This window comes from Macaca thibetana, chromosome 19, assembly GCF_024542745.1.
Source record: "Macaca thibetana thibetana isolate TM-01 chromosome 19, ASM2454274v1, whole genome shotgun sequence".
NCBI lineage: Eukaryota > Metazoa > Chordata > Mammalia > Primates > Cercopithecidae > Macaca > Macaca thibetana.
In genome coordinates this window covers 40,060,443-40,082,102 of record NC_065596.1, presented here as the reverse complement: position 1 = coordinate 40,082,102, position 21,660 = coordinate 40,060,443, and the positions used below count along the sequence as shown (strand labels likewise).

At 51.1% G+C, this 21,660-nt stretch overlaps 3 protein-coding genes across 10 annotated transcripts in view; 1 reads left to right on the top strand and 2 right to left on the bottom strand.

Annotated features, from left to right (window-relative positions):
- ATP4A (ATPase H+/K+ transporting subunit alpha) overlaps window positions 1-21,660 on the top strand; it is a 186,682-nt gene that overhangs the window by 55,274 nt on the left and 109,748 nt on the right. The gene's annotated exons all lie outside the window — the stretch shown is intronic.
- Window positions 165-12,807, bottom strand: UPK1A (uroplakin 1A). Its single transcript, XM_050768810.1, has 7 exons — window positions 12,724-12,807; window positions 10,991-11,191; window positions 4,825-4,899; window positions 4,586-4,693; window positions 2,451-2,630; window positions 569-652; window positions 165-487 (listed from the first exon to the last, which is right to left on the bottom strand). Exons 1-7 carry the CDS (start codon window positions 12,805-12,807, stop codon window positions 443-445), a joined length of 777 nt encoding a protein of 258 aa, XP_050624767.1. The 3' UTR covers window positions 165-442.
- The window catches only part of LOC126941943 (cytochrome c oxidase subunit 6B1), a 60,823-nt gene continuing 58,770 nt past the window's right edge, over window positions 19,608-21,660 (bottom strand). For all 8 annotated transcript variants that reach the window (XM_050768852.1, XM_050768855.1, XM_050768851.1 and 5 more), the window contains one exon: window positions 19,608-20,885. In XM_050768852.1, coding sequence (XP_050624809.1) covers window positions 20,832-20,885 — 54 coding nt within the window. In that variant the 3' untranslated portion in view covers window positions 19,608-20,831. The remainder of the gene's footprint in view (window positions 20,886-21,660) is intronic.

Here is a 21,660-nt window from a genome sequence, read left to right as displayed (position 1 = left end):
TCAGCCCCATGCTGGGTGATGATGGGGACAGTAAAGTGACCGTGACAGAACTCTCATGGCAATCAAGGCTTCCAGAGCTCAAACGGCAATCACAAACTGTTCAGCAAGAATGGCGACGCCTGCCATGAAGGAGGAGCTCAGAGAGCTACAGGAGAGGTGTCTGTGAATGTGAGATGGGATCATGGAGAGGTCCCTTGAAAGTTGGGCAAGAACCAGCCAAGTGGAGTGAGGTCAAGGCTAAAGATACGTGCACACAAGCCCTGGGGTTTCAGGGCACACCCGAGGCACAGGAACCTGGAAAAAGATATTGGAAGTGGAAGGAGGTAAGGGCTAGGGAGGTTGGGAGGGCAGACATGAGGCAACCATCCAGGCCCCAGCGGAGGAAGCAGGAGGAGGATGTAGAGGAGGCCGGGGTGTGTATGTTGCCTTCCCGTCTTGTCCCTCAGAGCGTGGTGTAGAAATACATGGCGATCAGCATGACTGGGAGCTGGCGAGGAGGCAGAGAGATGAGGGCACTCCACCCCCCCCACCCCCAGCCCACCCAGCCTGTGGGCTCCCCGCCTCTCACCGTCCACATCAGGATGGCAAACCCAAACCACGAGATGCCCCACGTGTAGCTGTCGATGGCATGGCCGATGTGCTCAAAGCAGCCCTGGGCGGGGGGATGGGGGAGGTTTGAGAAGACGCCCATGAGGGTGGCTGCTGAAGGCGAGAGTCACTGTGAGCCCTTGGGAAAGTCACCGCCTTTCCTGAGCCTTGGTTTTCTCACCTGTGCAGTGGAGACCATGGCACTGTCCACCTCCTCGGGTGGTTTTGGGGCCCAAGGGAGCTGATGTTGAACCCAGGCCCTGCAAAGTAGGTGCTGCCCTGCTGATGGCTATGACGGTCTGAGGGTGATTTTGCTTTTACGGCTGGCTTTTTTTTTTTTTTTTTTTTGGAGACAGAGTCTCGCTCTGTAGCCCAGGCTGCAGTGTGCAGTGGTGTGATCTCGGCTCACTGCAACCTTTGCCTCCCGCGTTCAAGCGATTCTCCTGCCTCAGCCTCCTGAGTAGCTGGGATTACAGGCGCGCACCACTACGCCCGGCTAATTTTTGTATTTTTAGTAGAGACGGGGTTTCACCATGTTGGCCAGGCTGGTCTTGAATTCCTGATCTCATGATCCGCCCATCTTGGCCTCCCAAAGTGCTGGGTAAAATTACAGGCATGAGCCATCATGCGCGCCCAGCCTTGTTTTTTTTTTTTTTTTTTTTTTTTTTTTTAAGTCTCTTGCCTTTTATTAAGTCTCTTGCCTAGGCTAGAGTGCAGTGGCACCATCACAGCTCACTGCAGCCTTGACCTCCTAGACTCAAACGATCCTCCTGCCTTAGCCTCCCCAGTAGCTGGGATTATAGGCACACACCACCATGCCTGGTTAATTTTCTGTACTTTTTTATAGAGACGGGGTCTTAATATGTTGCCCAGGCTGGTCTTGAGCTCCTGACCTCAAGTGATCCTCCTGCCTCGGCCTCCCAAAGTACTGGGATTACAGGCTTGAGCCACTGTGCCTAGCTCTATTGTTTTGTTTGATGTTTTGCTTTGTTTTGTTTTGTTTGAGACGGAGTTTCGCTCTGTCGCCCAGGCTGGGGTGCAGTGGCACAATCTCATCTGACTGCAACCTTCACCTCCAGGGTTCAAGTGATTCTCCTACCTCAGCCTCCCGAGTAGTTGGGATTACAGGCATGTGCTACTGCTCTGGGCTAGTTTTTGCATTTTTAGTAGAGACGGATTTTTGCTATGTTGGTCAGGCTGGTCTTGAACCCCTGACCTCAAGTGATCCGCCCTCCTCGGCCTCCCAAAGTGCTGGGATTACAGGTGTGAGCCATCGCGCCCCGCCCTATTGTTGCTCTTATTCTTGGACAACATGAGTAAAGTTGCAGGTGCCAGGTCTGGATCAGACAGACCCTGGGTGCATCCTGCTGACTTGAGAGAGAGTTGGGAGAGCACGAGAAAATCAGAGAGGGGACCCAGCGCTGTGGCTCATGCCTGTAATCTGAGCACTTTGGGAGGCCAAAGCGGGTGGATCACTTGACCTCAGGAGTTCGAGACCAGCCTGGCCAACATGATCAAACCCCGTCTTTACTAAAAATACAAAAATTAGCCAAGAGGGTGGTGCGCGCCTGTAATCCCAGCTGCTCTGGAAGCTGAGGTGGGAGAATCCCTTGAACCTGGGAGGCAGACGCTGCAGTGAGCTATCGTGCCACTATACTCCAGCCTGGGTGACAGAGCGGGACTCGGTCTCGGAAAAAAAGAAAAGAAAGAAAAAGAAAACAAGAAAATCAGAGCGGGGAAGAGGAGAGAGAAAAAGCTAGATGGACAGACACAGGGAGGGAGAAAGAGAATCAGAGAGGGAGCAGAGACCAGAGGAAGACAGACAGATGGACGGACAGATGCAGCAGGGCAGAGGGCCACACCTTGGTGAACACGTAGTCCATGTGCCCCAGGCGGCAGCCCTCCTTGTTGAGGGGGATGAAGTTTCCCGTCCGGCGACAGCACAGTGGGGGCCAGGGGAACACCACCTCCGGAGTGGCCTCCCGGAAGGCTGACGTGAAGTTCACCCAGTCCATGGGACCAGATGTGCCACAGCACTCTTGCTGGAGAGAAGAGCAGGGGGTCAGGCGGGCTCGGGCTCAGAGAGGATAGTCGCTTGCCTGAGGTCACACAGCAAGGAGGGGCCGGGTTGGCCTTTGACACAGCTGGACCCAACTTCCCCATGTCCTGGGCCTCCAAGCGAGTGTGTCTGGTGGGTGTCTGTGTGTGAGCACGGAGCAGACGATATTTGTCCCGGGACCAGGAGGCTGATGGGGGATTTGGATCAAACCCGTACCTCTGACTTATTTTAAAATATTTTTACCAGGCATGGTGTCTCACGCCTGTAATCCCAGCTCTTTGGGAGGCCAAGGTGGGTGGATCACCTGAGGTCAGGGGTTCGAGGCCAGCCTGACCAACATGATGAAACCCCATCTCTACTAAAAATACAAAATTAGCCAGGTGTGGTGGTGGGCCCCTGTACTCCCAGCTACTTGGGAGGCTGAGGCAGGAGAATCGCTTGAACCCGGGAGGTGGCGATTGCAGTGAGCCGAGATTGTGCCACTGCACTCCAGCCTGGGAATCAAGTATGAAACTCCATCTCAAAAAATAAAATAAAATAAAATAAAATGTGCTGAAAAAATAACACAAAAAGGGCAGATTTCTGGCTTTTCCTGGCCTTGGTAAGGAATCCAGGTATTTAATTTGTGGCTCCTGAATGAGGAAAACATAGGCTTGGGCACCCTTCAAACATGGGTTCAAATCCTGGCTAGCTAGAGGACTTGGGCCACATTGACACCTCAGTTTTCCTTGAGTCGTCAATTTCTTCCTTTTTTTTCTGTTGAGATGGAGTCTCCCTCTGTTGCCCAGGCTGGAGTGCAGTGGCGCCATCTTGGCTCACTGCAACCTCTGCCTCCTGGGTTCAAGCGATTCTCCTGCCTCAGCCTCCCAAGTAGCTGGAATCACAGGCACACACCACCACGCCTGGCTAATTTTTGTATTTTTTGTGGAGACAGGGTTTCACCATGTTGGCCAGGATGGTCTCGAACCCCTGAACTCAAGTGACCTGCCCATCTCAGCCTCCCAAAGTGTTGGGATTATAGGCGTGAGCCACTGCGCCCAGCCAATTTCTTCCTCTTCCGATGCAATATCATGCTGGATTTGGTGAAGAGTGTATCTCTTCAAACCTGGAAGTCTGAGTTTGAATCCTTCCAGTTCTGTGACCTACCAGCTGTGTGACCTCATGCAAGATATTCAACCTCTTGCTTTGGTCTCCTCATCACTAAAAGGCTGATCTCCCTTATGGGGTGGTCGTGAGGATTAAAAAAGCTTTAAAAGTGCTTTGAGGCCAGGCACTTGGGGCTCATGCCTGTAATCTCAGCACTTTGAGAGGCGGAGGTGGGAGAATCGCTCCAATCCTGAGCCCAGGAGTTCGAGACCAGCCTCTGCAATAGAGCAAGACCCCATCTCCACAAAAAATAATTTAAAAAATTTAGCCGGGCGTGGTGGGGTGCACCTGTATTCCCAGCTACTTGGGAGGCTGAGGCAGGAGGATCACTTGAGCCCAGGAGTTGGAGGTTGCAGTGAGCTATGATCACTCCAGCCTGGGCAACAGAGCAAGACCCTATCTCAAAATATAAAAATACAAGTCCTTTGAACTGTGTTAAACCCAAGTTAGTGCTCAGTGAATAGTGCTGTTACTATTGTTATTATTATCAACATTTCTGTTGAGGTAGTATGTGTAGGCTAAGAGCAGGGGGTCAGGAGCTAGGCTGCTGGGTTCCAATCCCAGCTCCCACCACCTATGGACTGCATGGCCTCGGGCAAGGGACTTTCCCTTTCTGGGCTTGTTTACTCATCTGCAGAAGGGTTTACTCATCCGCAGCCCTGCTCTCCTGGAGATCTCATGAGTGGATGTCTTTAAGGCACTCACTCCTCTACAAGAGGGCACATCGGGCGCTCTATCGGCCTCTGTGGACGGAGCCCCGGGCCCTCCTGGCACCCGGGCCACCCTGCCCACCTCAATCATGACGCGGTCCCAGAGGCGGGTCAGCTCCTGGCCCTGGTGGGTGTCAGCACTGTAGAAGGTCAACATCTGCTTGGTGATCAGGGATGGGCTGGACACCATCTGCGGAGAACAGGGAAGAGCAGGGGTCGGCAGGGCTGGGTGGGGAGACGGGACAACCTCCGCCCCGCCGCACCGGGACCCTCGCCCCTCCCATGCAGGTCAGGCCCCTCCCCAGGCCTCGCCGGGCTCACGTAGTCACGGTGGGTGTAGGACGTGATGCAGGAAGCGCACTCGAAGATGTAGACGATGAGCATGAGCACCAGGTACTGGGGAGACAGAGGGAGGACGGCCCGTCGGGCAGAGCCCGTGAAGCCACACCCCATCAGGGACGCATCATTGCGGAAATGCAAGTTTTTAAAAAGTCTGGGGCAGTGTGACTAGTAGCATCCATAATATGTGGTGGGTATTCAGGCGTTCGCTGTACAAGTCTTCCAACTTTTCTGTATTTTGAAATATTTAATTTAATTAATTTATTTTTGAGACAGGCCGGGCGTGGTGGCTCACGCGTGTAATCCCAGCACTTTGGGAGGCCAAGGGGTCGATCACCTGAGGTCAGGAGTTCGAGACCAGCCTGGCCAATATGGTGAAACCCCTTCTCTAGTAAACATACAAAAATTAGGGCTGGGCATTTGTGGCTCACGCCTGTAATCCCAGCACTTTGGGAGGCTGAGGTGGGTGGATCACTTGAGGTCAAGAGTTTGAGACCAGCTGGGCCAACATGGCAAAACCCCGTCTCTATTAAAAATACAAAAATTAGCTGGGAATGGTGGCACGGGCCTGTGGTCCCAGCTATTTGGGAGACTGAGACAGGAGAATCGCCTGAACCCGGGAGGCGGAGGTTGCAGGTAGCTGAGATTGCGCCGTTGTGCTCTAGCCTGATGATGCTTGTAATCCCAGCTACTCAGGAGGCTAAGGAAGGATAACTGCTTGAACCTGGGAGGTGGAGGTTGCAGTGAGCTGAGATCGTGCCACTGCACGATCGCCTGGGCAACAGAGGGAGACTCCATCTCAAAAAAAAAAAATTATATATATATATATATATATATATATATATATATATATATATATTTTTTGACATAGGGTCTCCCTCTGTCGCCTAGGCTAGTCTGCAGTGGCAGGATCATAGCTCATTGCAGCCTCTGCCTCCCAGGTTCAGGTGATCCTCTTGCCTCAGCCTTCTAAGTATCTGGGACTACAGGCACATGCCACCATGTCTGGCTAATTTTTAAATTTTCTGTAGAGATAGGGTCTTGCTACGTTGCCCAGGCTGGTCTCAGACTCCTGAGCTCAAGTGATCCTCCTTCCTCAGCCTCCCAAAGTGCGGGATTATAGGAGTGAGCCACCGCACCCAGCCAGAAATATTTTATAATAAAATGTCAAGGGAAAATGAAATTTAAAAAGTAACATATTTGCCAAAGTTAAGTATTGACTTAGAATCACTAAATAAATGTCTACTATAAAAAGAGAAAAATATCTGGGATAAATAGATGACAGCAAAAAAAAAAAAAAAAGCTAAAGAAAAGAAAATTAAAAAACAAAGACATTTGGGGCCAGGCACAGTGGCTCGTGCTTGTAATCCCAGCACTTTGGGAGGCCAAGGCAGGTGGATCACCGAAGGTTGGGAGTTCAAGACCAGCCTGAGCAACATGGAGAAACCCCATCTCTACTAAAAATACAAAATTAGCCGGGTGTGGTGGCGCATGCCTGTAATCCCAGCTACTCGGGAGGCTGAAGCATGAGAATTGCTTGAACCCGTGGGGCAGAGGTTGCAGTGAGCCCAGATTGTACCATTATACTCCAGCCTAGGCAATAAGAGTGAAACTCTGTCTCAAAAAATAATAATATAAATAAATAAATAAAGACATTCTGTGCCAGATGCAGTGGCTCATGCCTGTAATCCCAGCACTTTGGGAGGCCGAGGTGGGAGGATTGCTTGAACCCTGGAGTTCAAGATCAGCCTGGGCAACACAGTGAGACCCTGTCGCTACAAAAAATAAAATTAGTTAAGCATGGTTACTACTAGTGGTAGTGTTAGTCCTAGCTACTTGGGAGGCTGAGGTTGGAGGATCGTTTGAGCCCAGTAGTTGGAGGCCGCAGTGAGCTATGATCACACCACTGCATTCCAGCCTGGGTGACAGAGCAAAACCCTGCCTCTTAAAACAAAACAAACAAGTGTGGGTGCTGTGGCTCATGCCTGTAATCCCAGCACTTTGGGAGGTTGAGGCGGGTGGATCTCCTGAGGTCAGGAGTTTGAGACCAGCCTGACCAATAGGGTGAAGCCCCATCTACTAAAAATGCAAAAATACAAAAATTAGCTGGGCACGGAGATGGGTGCCTGTAATCCCAGCTACTCGGGAGGCTGAGATAGGAGAATAACTTGAACCCAGGAGGTGGAGGTTGCAATGAGCCGAAATCATGCCACTGCACTCCAGCCCAGGCAACAGTGTGAGACCCTGTCTCTTAAAACAAAACAAACATAAAACGATGTTCTCAGATAATCAGAGAGATTTGTCACAGACTGGGTATTGGATGATATAAAAGAATTTGGGTGAATTTGGTGGGTTGTGCCAACGGCATGGAGGGCAGGAGAAAAAAAAAGCTTGATAGTTGATGTTTAATGCAAATTCTTTTCTTGTCCTCACCTGGCATCTTCACCTATAAAGCAACAGGAGGTTGTGTGTGGATTTGTGAGCTCCGCTGCTGGGAGATAGATGACACTGCACATTCGCCTGACTGCTTTAAAACAATGTGCTTGTCAGTCAGAGAAATGTGTGCTCCAGTATTTACTGGAGCTTATCCAGGTAAGCGACTTGGCTTCTAGAATGTGCTTCAAAATACCCAGAAGAAAAAGTGTGGGAGAATGGGGATAGAGGAGACAATGCTGGGCAGTCTGCAGCTAATGTTGTTGAAATCAAGTGAGAGGTATGCAGAGCTCAAATACCACGGACTCTACTTTAATCTACGTTAGAAATTTCCCATAAGAAATTTGGAAAAAAAAAAAGGTGGGGGAGGTGGGGGCCAGGCACAGTGGCTCATGCCTGTAATCCCAGCACTTTGGGAGACCGAGGCGGGCGGATCACGAGGTCAGATCGAGACCATCCTGGCTAACACGGTGAAACTCCGTCTCTACTAAAAATACAAAAAATTAGCCAAGCGTGGTGGCGGGCGCCTGTAGTCCCAGCTACTCAGGAGGCTGAGGCGGGAGAATGGCCTGAACCCAGGAGGCGGAGCTTGCAGTGAGCCAAGATCGCGCCACTGCACTCTATCCTAGGCGACAGAGCAAGACTCTGTCTCGAAAAAACAAACAAAAAAAGGCAGTCGCCATGGCTCACGCCTGTAATCTCAGCACTTTGGGAGGCCAAGGCAGGCAGATTACGAGGTCAGGAGTTCAAGACGAGCCTGACCAACATGGTGAAACCCCATCTGTACTAAAAACAGAAAAATTAGCCAGGTATGGTGGCTCACACCTGTAATCCCAGCTACTCAGAGGCTGAGACAGAAGAATTGCTTGAACCCGGGAGGTGGAGGTTGCAGTGAGCCGAGATCGCACCATTGCACTCCAGCCTGGGCGAAAGAACGAGACTCCATCTCAAAATAAACAAAAAAAGGTCGGGCGCCGTGGCGCACGCCTGTAATCCCAGCACTTTGGGAGGCCGAGGCGGGTGGATCACGAGGTCAGGAGATCGAGACCATCCTGGCTAACATGGTGAAACCCCCTCTCTACTAAAAATACAAAAAAAAAAAAAAAAAAAAAATTAGCGGGACGTGGTGGTGGGCGCCTGTAGTCCCAGCTACTCAGGAGGCTGAGGCAGGAGACTGGCGTGAACCCCGGAGGCAGAGCTTGCGGGGGGCCAAGATCATGCCACTGCACTCCAGCCTGGGAGACTGAGCAAGACTCCGTCTCAAAAAAAAAAAAAAAAAAAAAAAAAAAGAAGAAAGAAATTTTGGGAAAAAATGTCTTAGTTAATGACAAACTAATAGCGGAAACAGACATAGACACACTTTTTAAAACTAGTTGGGTGAATTTTTAGGGCTTTGGTTAAATTGTTATGCCCGAAAATTAAATACAGGATAAGAAAATAAGAGGGCAGGTGTGGTGGCTCATGCCTGTAATTCCAGCACTTTGGGAGGCTGAGGTGAGAGGCTCACTTGAGGCCAGGAGTTCGAGACCAGCCTGGGCAACATAGTGAGACTCCATCTCTACAAAAAATACAAAAATTAGCTGCACGTAGTGGTGCACACTTGTAGTCCCAGCTCATTGGGAGGCTGAGGTGGGAGGATCATTTGAGCCCGAGAGTTCAAGGCAGCAAAGAGTTATGATTGTGCCACTGCACTCCAGCCTGGGCAACAGAGTGAGACCCTGTCTAGAAAAACAAAGGAAGGAGGGAAAGAAGGAGGGAGGGAAAGAAGGAGGGAGGGAGGAAAGGGAGGAAGGAAGGAAGGGAAAGGAGGGAAAGGAGGAAGGGAAGGAAGTCCATGGCTCCATCGTACCCAGGATAAAGCCAAAGTCCACCATACCTGCCTGTCTAGAAAAATGAAGGAAGGAAGGAAGGAAGGAAGGGAGGGAGGGAAGGAGTCCATGGCTCCATCTTACTCAGGATAAAGCCAAAGACCACAACACCTGCCTTCCCTCCCGCTTCTTTCCCATCCCCACTCCTCACTGTTCTCCTCCCCACCTGTCTGCCTCATGTCCTCTCACCCCCCAACCTCCTCCTCACTCAGCTCCAGCTGCTTTGGACTCCTGGCCCGCTCTGGCCTCAGAGCCTTTGCCCTTGCTGCCACCTCCACCTGGAAGGCTCTTGCTCCAGTTACACACATGCCTCACCCCCAGTGTCTCTAGGTCTTTGCTTTCCCTGGCAGTGAGGTCTTCCCTCGCCCTCCTCGGCTCCTGACCTCCCCTCCTGTTCACTGTCTTCCTCCTCTGAGCACCACTCCCCTGGGTCAAGGGCTTTTATGTTTCACTCAGCACAGAGCCCCAGTGCCCAGCGCAGGGCTCAGCACGTAGCTCCTGCTCATAAGCATTTGTTCATCAAATAAGTGGCTGCTCCTGGGAATCTGGAAAACCCTTGGCTGTCGAGGAAGCACAGTGCTGTCTCTGTGTCACTGGGGCCTGGATTGGAATCCCAGGTCTCCTGGTCACCTGGGAGAGGGTGTTGGCCTCTTTCAGCCTCAGTTTCCTCATCTGGTAAATGGGTTGAAAAGCACTAACTGTGAAGGGCTTCTGGGAAGATTGAGGAAGCTCATTTTCTTTCCTTTTTTTTTTGAGACGGAGTCTCACTCTGTCATACAGGCTGGAATGCAATGGCGTGATCTTGGCTCACTGCAACCTCTGCCTCCCAGGTTCTAGTGATTCTTCTGCCCCAGCCTCTTGAGTAGCGGGGATTACAGGTGCCTGCTATCACGTCTGGCTAATTTTTTTTTTTTTTTTTTTTTTTTTTTTTAGAGATGGGATTTCGCCATGTTGGCCAGTCTGGTCTCGGACTCCTGACCTCAAGTGATCTGTCCGCCTCCGCCTGCCAGAGTGCTGGGATTACAGGCATGAGCCACTGCACCTGGCCACGAAGTTCATTTTCTAAACTGCTTACCCTAGTGTCAGGTGCATGAGAGATACTTGGGAAGTGTGGGTTATTGTTGTGGGCAGAGATTAAGAGCACAGGCTCAAGAGCTCGTCTGCTCAGGTTGAAACTGACTCTGCCTCTGTCTCAATGTGTGACCCTGGGTAAGTGACTTCACTTCTCTGAGCCTCAGTTTCAATCTCTGTCAAATAGGGTCATGATGATGATGGTACCTCTTGGTGGACTATGAGGAATAAATGAACGAATCCAGTAAACCATTTAGAACAGCTCGTGGCATGTAGTAAACCATTATTAAATGGTAGCTGTGCTATTATTGGCAGAGTTCATGAGCACAGACTCTGGAGAGCAGCTAGCAGGGGTTCAAATTCTAGTCCTGCACTGGGTGCAGGTGGAGGTGCTCAAGCCTGTAATCCCAGCATTTTGGGAGGCCAAGGCAGGAGAATCATTTGAGCCAGGAGTTCGAGACCAGCCTGGGCAACATAGTGAGACGCCACCCCCCGCCATCTTTACCAAAAAAAAAATTCCCAGCCCTGCTACTCAAGTCCTCCCACTGTGCAGAGCCCCACTCCCCTGTCTCTGCCTGTTTTCTTCATTAAATGGGGGTAACTGCAGAGCCTGGGTTACTGGGCTGTGGGAAGACTGAGTGAGATGATGCCTGGGATCCCTGACTGTGACACTGTGGGGAACTCACACTAGTGGCTGGGGCGGCACCTGCTACTATGACTCAGTGATGCTGAACTCCGTTTTCAATGTCCCCATCCTCCCACCCCCGGGGCCTCACCGTGAGGACCATGGACCGGCGGCAGCAGAGCGCGGCGCCCACACCAAAACTGGCTACCACAAAGAAGGAGAAGCCGCAGAAGATGGCGATCCAGGCGCCAGCGAAGACGTCATCCTTGCCTGAGACTCCCATCAGTGGGTATATGTGGTACTGGTCGGCTGTCACCCATACGGTCTCGGCAAACAGGGCCAGGCCTGACAGCTGGACAGAGCGGCAGGTTAGGAAGGTCTGCTCGGGGCCAGCAGCCCTGGCACCAGGCATCTCCACCAGCAAGTTCCTTCCCCATTCGGAGCCCCCACTGCCCTCACAGTAAAGTGGGCAAAGACCTCGCCCTCTATGAGCAGCGATGAGGGTGAGCAGAGGCCAGGAGAGAAGAGACCCAGCCAGACAACCAACCCTCACGCCCCAGCTGCCAGTTGCTTCGGGGATGAAAGGGGATGCCACGTGGAAAGGCTGGAGCAGTGGACTGGCACAGAGGAGATGGTTCGTTCACCTGCCCTCCCTTGACGGTGCTGTTTTTCCCCGAGGAGGGGAACATAGCCATGGCCATAAAAATTACAAATGGGCCAGGCAAGGTGGCTCACACCTGCAATCCCAGCACTGTGGGAGGCCGAGGCAAGAGGATTGCTTAAGTCCAGGAGTTTGAGACCAGCCTGGGCAATAGTGAGACCCTGTCTCTACAAAAAATAAAAAAATTAGCCAGATGTGGTGATGTGCACCTGTAGTCCCAGCTAGTTGGGAGGCTAAGGCGGGAGGATCAGTTCAGCCCAGGAGTTGCAGGCTGCAGTGAGATAGGATCACACCACTGCACTGCAGCCTGGTCAACAGAGCGAGACCCTGTCTCTAAAACAAACACAAGGCCAGGCGCGGTGGCTAACACCTGTAATCCCAACACTTTGGGAGGCTGATGTGGGCAGATCATCTCAGGTCAGGAGTTCAAGACCAGCCTGGCCAACAGTAGAAACCCTGCCTCTACTAAAAATACAAAAGTAGCCGGGTGTGGTGGTGTGTGCCTGTAATCCCAGCTGCTCGGGAGGCTGAGGCAGGAGAATTGCTTGAGCCCAGGAGGTGGAGGATGCAGTGAGCTGAGATCTCGCCACTGCACTTCAGCCTGGGTGACAGAGGGAGACTCCGTCTAAAAAAAAACAAAACTAGCCAGGTGTGGTGGTGTGCATCTGTAATCCCAGCTACTCTGGAGGCTGAGGCAGGATAATCACTTGAGCCCGGGAGTTGGAGGTTGCAGTTAGCTGAGATGGGCCACTGCACTCCAGTCTGGGTGACAGAGTGAGACTCCGTCTCAACAAAACAAAACAAAACAAAACGAAAAAACAGAAAACCAAAACCCAACGTTAATTGAAAGACACTTGTTTTTCCTTCTTGTGGCCTCCTGTGCACCAGGCGGTCACTTTATACATAGTGATGCTGATGGTGATAGCCAGCATTGGTCGGGCACTTTCTCTGAGCTGAGGACCATACATGGATTAATCCACATGACAACAGCTCATGCAATGAGGACACAATCTATAGATGAGGAAAGAAGGCACAGAGAGGGACAGTCGCTTGCTAAGGTCACAGAGCTGGGGAGAGGCAGAGCTGGGATTTAAACCCAGGCTGTGCTGATCACTGAGTCTGCCCAAGAGACAATTCTGGACCCTCATCCCCCACCCCGAGCTCAGGACTGCCCTCTCCCCACCACACAACCACTCGGCTCCCAGCACTGGGGCGAGTCTCACCAGAATAATGATGTTGCCCACAACTAGCAGGCCCACCACAACTGGAGATCCCTTCTCAGCCTCTGCTGCTGCTGCAGACGCCATCATCCTGGGACACATGAGCAAGGATGAGGCCAGGAGTGTAAAGGGCCAGCCGGACCCCCCATCTCTGAGCCACACCCCAGCTGCGAGGGGTTGCTCCAGCTCTCTGCAGGGCCCAGGCTGATACCGATGTGCCCACAGCCCTGGCGGGGAGGCATTTTGCAGAAGAGGACACCCAGGCTCCGGTGGGGCAGTCACTGGCCCGAACTTGGCACTGCCTCTTCCTGAGCCTCAGACCCCCTATGCCACACCCAGACTTCCAGAGTCCCCTCCTCACCTTCTCTGTCTGCAGCCTCTCTGGCCATCTCCACCCACTGTGGCTCCTATATATGCCCAGGCCCCTCCTTGGGCCCGTCTCCCAGGAAGGAGGGAGGGTGTGTATGTGTGTTTTGGGGCACGGCAGGGGGTGGACAAGAGGCCGAGCCGGCAGACCAGGATGGGTGAACAGCTTCTATGGGCTCCCTGCCACCCCCATGATTTATAGACTTGAAATTCCAGATTGTGTAGGACCCATGGCCTCTGGGTCCCAGGCTCCATTGGTGGTGGAGTTGGGGGTGGAGGGGTGCGTGCACCACCTGGCATCTCTCTTGCTAGGACATGGGCCTTCCTGGAAGTAGGAGCAAGATCCAAGGCCGGACGCGGTGGCTCACGCCTGTAATCCCAGCACTTTGGGAGGCCGAGACGGGCGGATCACGAGGTCAGGAGATCGAGACCATCCTGGCTAACACGGTGAAACCCCGTCTCTACTAAAAATACAAAAAAAATTAGCCGGGCGTGTGGCGGGCGCCTGTAGTCCCAGCTACTCGGGAGGCTGAGGCAGGAGAATGACGTGAACCCGGGAGGCGGAGCTTAAAGTGAGCCGAGATCGCGTCACTGCACTCCAGCCTGGGCGACAGAGACTCCATCTCAAAAAAAAAAAAAAAGATCCAAATCAGGGGAGGGCGTGGTAGCTCAGGCCTGTAATCCCAGCACTTTGGGAAACTGAGGTAAGTGGATCGCTTGAGCTCAGTAGTTTGAGACCAGACTGGATAACACGGTGAAACCCCGTTTCAAAAAAAAAAAAATACAAAAATAATCAGCCAGACTCATGCCTGTGGTCCCAGCTACTTGGGAGGCTGAGGTGGGAGGATGGCTTGAACCTGGGGGACAGAGGTTGTAGTGAGCCAAGATCATGCCATTGCACTCCAGCTTGAGTGACAGAGCCAGGCCCTGTCTCCAAAAACAAACAAAAAATCCACTTCAGACCCACAGATGGGTCCTGAATCCCAAAAGTGCCTCTTCTGCTGTGTGACCTTGGGCAGGTGGCTGCTCCTCTGTGAAGCCGGGAGCCCGTGGGGAGGCCCAGGCAGGGACCCCTGCCGAGGCCAGGGCTGCACCAAGACAGAGCAGTGGGGAGATGAGGGGACAGGTGGAAGGGGTGCTTAGGAGGCTGATTACATGGGCAGTGGGCTGAGGGAAAGGATGGCACCCAGGATAGATGTGTGAGGGGAGTCTGAGATGAGTACAAAGAGCGGGAAGAAGAACGTGCTAGAAAGTAAGAGGGGCACACTGGGCTTGATTGAAGAAAAGTCCCTGTCGCCCCCCAACACACACGGACCAAGCAGACATGTATTTCTTCAGGCTGCAGAATGAGAAACCTAGGTTCGAATCCCGATTCCGCCTCTTCTGGCCGGTGCGACTTGGCTTGTGGATTTGCCCACCTACGAAATGGGTGTCATCAGACTGCTTCCCGGCAGCGGTGGGGACTGAGCCAGCGCATGTCCCCAAGGGGCGATGCTGCCCACGGCCATGCCCCGCAGCTGGCTCCCAAGAGGCCATGGTCTCTCTGATGCCGCCCCCTTGTGGCGCAGGGCTGGCTCCACAGGCAAAAATGGTGGCCCGGGCCCGGGTCCCCATCTGGGGATGGGGACACCATCCCCAGAACTTCTCAGCCCCAAGGCCAGGCCGTGTATTGCCTCTGCTGTTGGAGCCGTGGTTCCCCACTGCGGTGCCTCCGAATTTGGCAAACAAATGACATTGAAAATCCCATCATCAACGCACTGGTTTGGTAATTAGATACATGAGATATTTTCCGATTAAAATCGTTAATTTGGTTTTAGTCAACTCACTTGAGATTTTAAAATATTTGTTTTGGCCGGGCGCGGTGGCTCACGCCTATAATCCCAGCACTTTGGGAGGCTGAGGTGGGGGGATCACCTGAGGTCAGGCTGACCAACATGGTGAAACCCCATCTCTACTAAAAATACAAAATTAGCCGGGTGTGGTGGCAGGTGCCCGTAATCCCAGCTACTCAAGGAGGGGGTGTGGTGGCAGGTGCCCGTAATCCCAGCTAGTCAAGGAGGCTGAGGCAGGAGAATCGCTTGAACCTGGGAGGCAGAGGTTGCGATGAGCCAAGGTCGTGCCATGGTTGCACTCCAACCTGGGTGACAGAGACTCTGTCTCAACAACAACAAAAATCTGAAAAGTGTTTATTCAAGAAAAGCAGCTGGCCGGGCGCGGTGGCTCAAGCCTGTAATCCCAGCACTTTGGGAGGCCGAGACGGGCGGATCATGAGGTCAGGAGATCGAGACCATCCTGGCTAACGTGGTGAAACCCCGTCTCTACTAAAAAATACAAAAAACTAGCCGGGCGAGGTGGCAGGCACCTGTAGTCCCAGCTACTTGGGAGGCTGAGCCAGGAGAATGGCGTAAACCTGGGAGGCGGAGCTTGCAGTGAGCTGAGATCTGGCCACTGCACTCCAGCCTGGGTGACAGAGTGAGACTCCGTCTCAAAAAAAAAAAAAAAAAAAAAAAAAAGAAAAAGCAGCTGAATCCTGGAGCAGTGAACTTTATGATATTTTAAAAATTTATTTTTATTTTTGCTTTCTTGAGATACAGTCTCACTGTCGCCCAGGCTGGAATGCAGTGGCGTGATCTCAGCTCACTGCAACCTCCGCCTCCCAGGTTCAAGCGATTCTCCTGCCTCAGCCTCCCAAGTAGCTGGGATTACAGGCACCCGCCACCACGCCCAGCTAATTTTTGTACTTCGTGACATTTTTAATTGCCCTAGTTCCATTTCCCCACTCCAGCTCCATGGTAGCCTTGAATATTAAGTGCCGGCATTCTCAGTGGAAACTAGCAGCCTGGCATATACCAAATGGAGCAGAAGAGGATGAAACTCCTTAAAAGCCTGACTCCCAGAAAGTCAGAATTATTTGATTCGTCTTGTGGTTCCTTGGAAGCCCCTGCTTGCAATATTGTCTATATTTGACCTTAGAGCTCATACATCGTCAGAATTATTTCCCCAGGGGCATTTGTGAAACACAATTGTATGCAATTGCTCAACTAGGCAGCTGCCTAAGCAATGAATAACAGTTGAGGCCAATAATAGGCTAATGAAAAAGTTTAAAAGATAAAGCTGGGGAATGAGAAGGCTTTGAAAAACTCCAAAATATTCTTGGAAATCTAGAAGGTTACATGCATGCATAGGGTTGTGTGCATGCCCAGGAGTATATGCAGGCTCAAGAAAGACCAGAGATGAGAACCCAGTCTTCTTACATTGGGCTGACCTTGAGGATGTGTGCCTTCCTGGGAGAAGTCATGACGATGGCAGAGTTGTCAACTGCCTGGCTCAATTGCATGGCCCACCATGCCTCAGCAAAGGCTAGGAGATTATTGGTTCTTGGAGGCTAAGGAAATCTTTGTCCAATCATTAGCTGAACACATGCTAAAGAATACCGTCTTTTTTTTTTTTTTTTTTTTGAGACGGAGTGTTGGCCAGGCTAGTCTCAAACTCCTGACTTCAAGTGAACCTCCCACTTTGGCCTCCCAAAGTGCTGGGATTACAGGTGTAAGCCACCATGCCTGGCCTAAAAGCAGAAATTATTTAAAAAGAACTAAACAGAAATTTGGAACTTGAAAATTACAGTAACTAAAATGAAAATACTCAAATGGGCCGGGCGCAGTGGCTCACACCTATAATCCCAGCACTTTGGGAGGCTGAGGTGGGCAGATCACGAGGTCATGAGATTGAGGCCATCCTGGCTAACACAGTGAAACCCTGTCTCTACTAAAAATAAACAAAATTAACCGGGCATGGTGGCATGTGCCTGTAGTCCCAGCTACTTGGGAGGCTGAGGCGACAATCACTTGAACCTGGGAGGTGGAGGTTGTGGTGAGCCAAGATCACGCCACTGCACTCCAGCTTGGGCGACAGAGTCAGACTCTGTCCCCGTGCCCCCCTCCAAAAAAAAAAAACAGCCAGGCATGGTGGTTCACACTTGTAATCCCAGCACTTTGGGAGGCCGAGGTGGGCGGATCACAAGGTCAAGAGACCGAGACCATCTGGCCAACATAGTGAAACCCCGTCTCTACTAAAAATACAAAAAATTAGCCAGGCATGGTGGCGCATGCCTATAGTCCCAGCTACTAGGGAGGCTGAGGCAGGAGAATCGCTTGAACCTGGGAGGCGGAGCTTGCAGTGAGCCAAGATCACGCCACTGCACTCCAGCCTGGGCAACAGAGTGAGACTGTCTCAAAAAAAAAAAAAAAAAAAAAAAAAAGAAAAAATCAATAGAGGGTTCAACAACAGATTTGAGTAGGCAGAAGAAAAGATCAGTGAATGTGAGAACAGATCAGTTGAGATGATCAAGTCTAAGGAACAGAAAGAAAAATGAATGAAGATAAATGAACAGAGCTTCAGAGACCTATGAGACATCATCAAACAATGGGAGTCCCAGCAGGAGAGGGAGTAAAAAATAATATGTGAAAAAAGAATGGCTGAAACTCCCAAAATTTGATGAAAAAAACATCAATCTATAGAGCCAAGAAGCTCAACAATCTTCAAATAGGTTAAATCAAAGATATCCGTCACCAGACATATCATAACCAAATTATTATTATTATTATTATTATTTTTTTTTTTTTTTTTTTGAGACGGAGTCTTGCTCTGTCACCCAGGCTGGAGTGCAGTGGCCGGATCTCAGCTCACTGCAAGCTCCTCCTCCCGGGTTCACGCCATTCTCCTGCCTCAGCCTCCCGAGTAGCTGGGACTACAGGCACCCGCCACTTCGCCCGGCTAGTTTTTTGTATTTTTTAGTAGAGACGGGGTTTCACCGTATTAGCCAGGATGGTCTCGATCTCCTGACCTCATGATCCGCCCGTCTCGGCCTCCCAAAGTGCTGGGATTACAGGCTTGAGCCACTGCGCCCGGCCTTAAAACTACTCTCTAAACCTCTACTAAAAATACAAAAAAAATTTTAGCTGGGTGTGGTGGCAGGCACCTGTAATCCCAGCTTCTTGGGAGGCTGAGGTGGAATTGCTTGAACCGGGAGGTGGAGGTTGCAGTGAGCAGAGATCACACCACTGCACTCCAGTCTGGACAACAGAGCAAGACTCCGTCTCAAAAAAAAATTTTTTTTTCATGGTGTTTAAGTTCTTTGCTACTTCCAACCCACGTCATAACCTCCTCCCACGATCCCTCAAGCTCCCTGTGTATGCACTAAGATCCTGTTTACAGCCGCTTTTTTTTTTTTTTTTGAGACAGAGTTTCGCTCGTTGCCCAGGCTGGAGTGCAATGGCGCAATCTCGGGTCACAGCAACCTCCGCCTTCTGGGTTCAAGCGATTCTCCTGCCTTAGCATCCAGAGCAGCTGGGCTTACAGGCATGCACCACCACGCCTGGCTAATTTTGTATTTTTAGTAGAGACAGGGTTTCTCCATGTTGGTCAGGCTGGTCTCGAACTCCCAACCTCAGGTTATCTGGCCGCCTCGGTCTCCCAAAGTGCTGGCATTATAGGCATGAACCACCGTGCCCAGCCCCGTCAGCCACTTTTCCTCATGAGCAGCTATTTCACAAGATCTATCTCTGGGGCCATTTCTCTCCATACAAGAATCATCTCTGCTCATGTGAATGCACCAGACAAGTTTGTCACCATTTGAAGTTTCTTTTTGTTTTTTGGGATGGAGTCTCACTCTGTCGCCCAGATTGGAGTGCAGTGGTGTAATCTCAGCTCACTGCAACCTCCACCTCCCAGGTTCAAGTGATTGTCCTGCCTCAGCTCCCTAGTAGCTGGGATTACAGGCGTGCACCACCACACCTGGCCAATTTTTGTATTTGTATTTTTATTTTTGTATTTTTAGAAGAGATGCGTTTCACCAGCTTGGCCAGGCTGGTTTTGAATTCCTGACCTCGTGACCCACTTGCCTGGGCCTCCCAAAGTGCTAGGGTTACAGGTGTGAGCCACTGCGCCCCAGTCATTTGAAAGGTTTTTTAGGACACACCAGTTCAGCCACAAGAATGTTCCAGCTGGTCATGCTGGCTAGGTCCCTGTTGACACGTCTGTTGGGGATATTCTGGGCTGTTATTATGTGGCAATTCTTTTGGGGGCACCATGAAGAACAGCTCTCAATTTGGCCTTTTTTTTTTTTTGAGACAGAGTCTCGCTCTGTCGCCCAGGCTGGAGTGCAGTGGCGCGATCTCGGCTCACTGCAAGCTCCGCCTCCTGGGTTCACGCCATTCCCCTGCCTCAGCCTCCCGAGTAACTGGGACTACAGGCGCCTGCCACCGTGCCCGGCTAATTTTTGTATTTTTAGTAAAGACGGGTTTTCACCATGTTGGCCAGGATGGTCTGGATCTCTTGACCTCGTGATCCACCTGCCTCGGCCTCCCAAAGTGCTGGGATTACAGGTGTGAGCCACCGCGCCCGGCCTTCAGTTTGGCCTACTTAAATGACTTCCAACTACCATCGTGATCAGCATGAAAGAGCAGGTCCCAACACAGGGAGAAGTTACACATCGTGCAGGAGATTGCTTATGAGATACTAAGAACTCTTCTCTTTTTTTTTTTTTGGTGAGACGGAGATTTACTCGTTGCCCAGGATGGAGTGCAATGGCGTGATCTCGGCTCACCGCATCCTCCGCCTCCCAGGTTCAAGCAATTCTCCTGCCTCAGCCTCCCAAGTAGCTGGGATTACAGGCATGTGCCACCACGCCCGGCCAATTTTGTATTTTTAGTAGAGATGGGGTTTCACCGTGTTGCCCAGGATGGTCTTGAACTCCAGACCTCAGGTGATCCGCCCGCCTCGGCCTCCCAAAGTGCTGGGATTATAGGCGTGAGCCACCGCACCTGGCCATTAAGAACTAATTTCTTAGGTGTAAATAATTATGTTAAAAAAAAATAGGTATCTCGAGGCAGGAGAATAGTTTGAACCCAGAAGGCAGAGGTTGCAGAGAGCTGAGATGACACCACTGCACTCTAGCCTGGGCAACAGATTGCGACTCAGTCTCAAAAAAAAAAAATAAATAAATGGTATCTCCAAGAGATACATATAGTTTCTTATTTCTGGATAAAATATAATCTCCAGGATTTGCTTTAAAATTATGTAGGGTGGTTGCACACATAGGTACTTAGGTTATTCTGTATAATCAACTATTTGACTCATTGACTGGCACAGAGAGGGTAGTCAAGGTTCAATAAAATTAAGTTAAAAAATGCTGGGCGCGGTGGCTCACGCCTGTAATCCCAGCACTTTGGGAGGCTGAGGCAGGTGGATCACCTGAAGTCAGGAGTTTGAGACCAGCCTGGCCAACATGGTGAAACCCCATCTCTACTAAAAATACAAAAATTAGCCGGGCGTGGTGGAGTGTGCCTGTAGACCCAGCTAGTTGGGAGGCTGAGGCAGGAGAGTCGCTTGAACGCCGGAGGTGGAGGTTGCAGTGAGCAGAGGTCATGCCATTGCACTCCAGCCTGTGTGACAGAATGAGATTCTATCATAAAAAAACAAAAACAAAATAAAACAATTAAATTAAATTAAAAAAATAAACACAAAACAGAAAAAATACTCACTGAAGCCCCTCCCTGGTCAGGGCACTGATTCCAGCCCAGCTTCTTGCCACTGCCTAGCTCATTCACACGCATGGTCTCACTTTTCCAACGAGTTTTTATTAGCAGGTAAGTCACGATTTAGGATCCCGGAGTGGGGATCACTAGGTACTAGGTCCCCCTTCACCATCCTGGGAGAAGGACAGAGGACAGGGAGGTACAGCCAGTTCAGATCTTCCCGGGAAATGTGCCTTCAGCCCGTTGCTCGTCCCAGTCTGTGACCTGTGGAAAGACAGTGTTATTCCCACCGCGGTAGGGAAACCGCATGGGGGGACTTCTTATCTTCCTCACTTTGCCCACCTGTTTGTTCAACCAATATCCACAGGTACCTGCTGTGTGCCAACCTCTATTCCAGGGGCCGGGGAATCAGCAGTGACCCCAAAAGACAGAAATCACTGTTCTGAACAAGCTGACGTGCTGGGAGGAGAGTAACGGGCAGCAGGAAAACCCCAGGCCCACTGCAGAGCTGTCGATGAGGAGATCTGTCACTGTACAGAGCTCCAAGGGTGGGCCCTGCTTTGAAAACCTCATGTCAACACTATGCTGTTTGTCCAAATAGGGGAGATGGAATAGCAGGCAGCTGTGAAAAAACAAAACGAGGCTGATTTATGTTCTGGCATGAATGGATGGATCTTCAAGATATACAGTCAAGTGCAAAAAAGGTGCCAAACGGAATACACAGTGCAATCCCACCACTGACCACAGGCAATGCTTAGTATAAATGATGATAGAGGCTGGGTGTGGTGACTCAGGACTCACGCCTGTCATCCCAGCACTTTGCGGGGCCAATGTAGGAGGACTGCTTGAGCTCAGGAGTTTGAGACCAACCTGGACAACACAGCAAGACCCCCATCTCTACAAAAAACAAAAAACAAGCGGGGCATGGTGGCTCGTGCCTATAATCCCAGCACTTTGGGAGGTGGAAGTGGAAGGATCGCTTGAGCCCAGGAGTTTGAGACCAGCCTGGTGAACGTGGCAAAACCCTGTCTCTACAAAA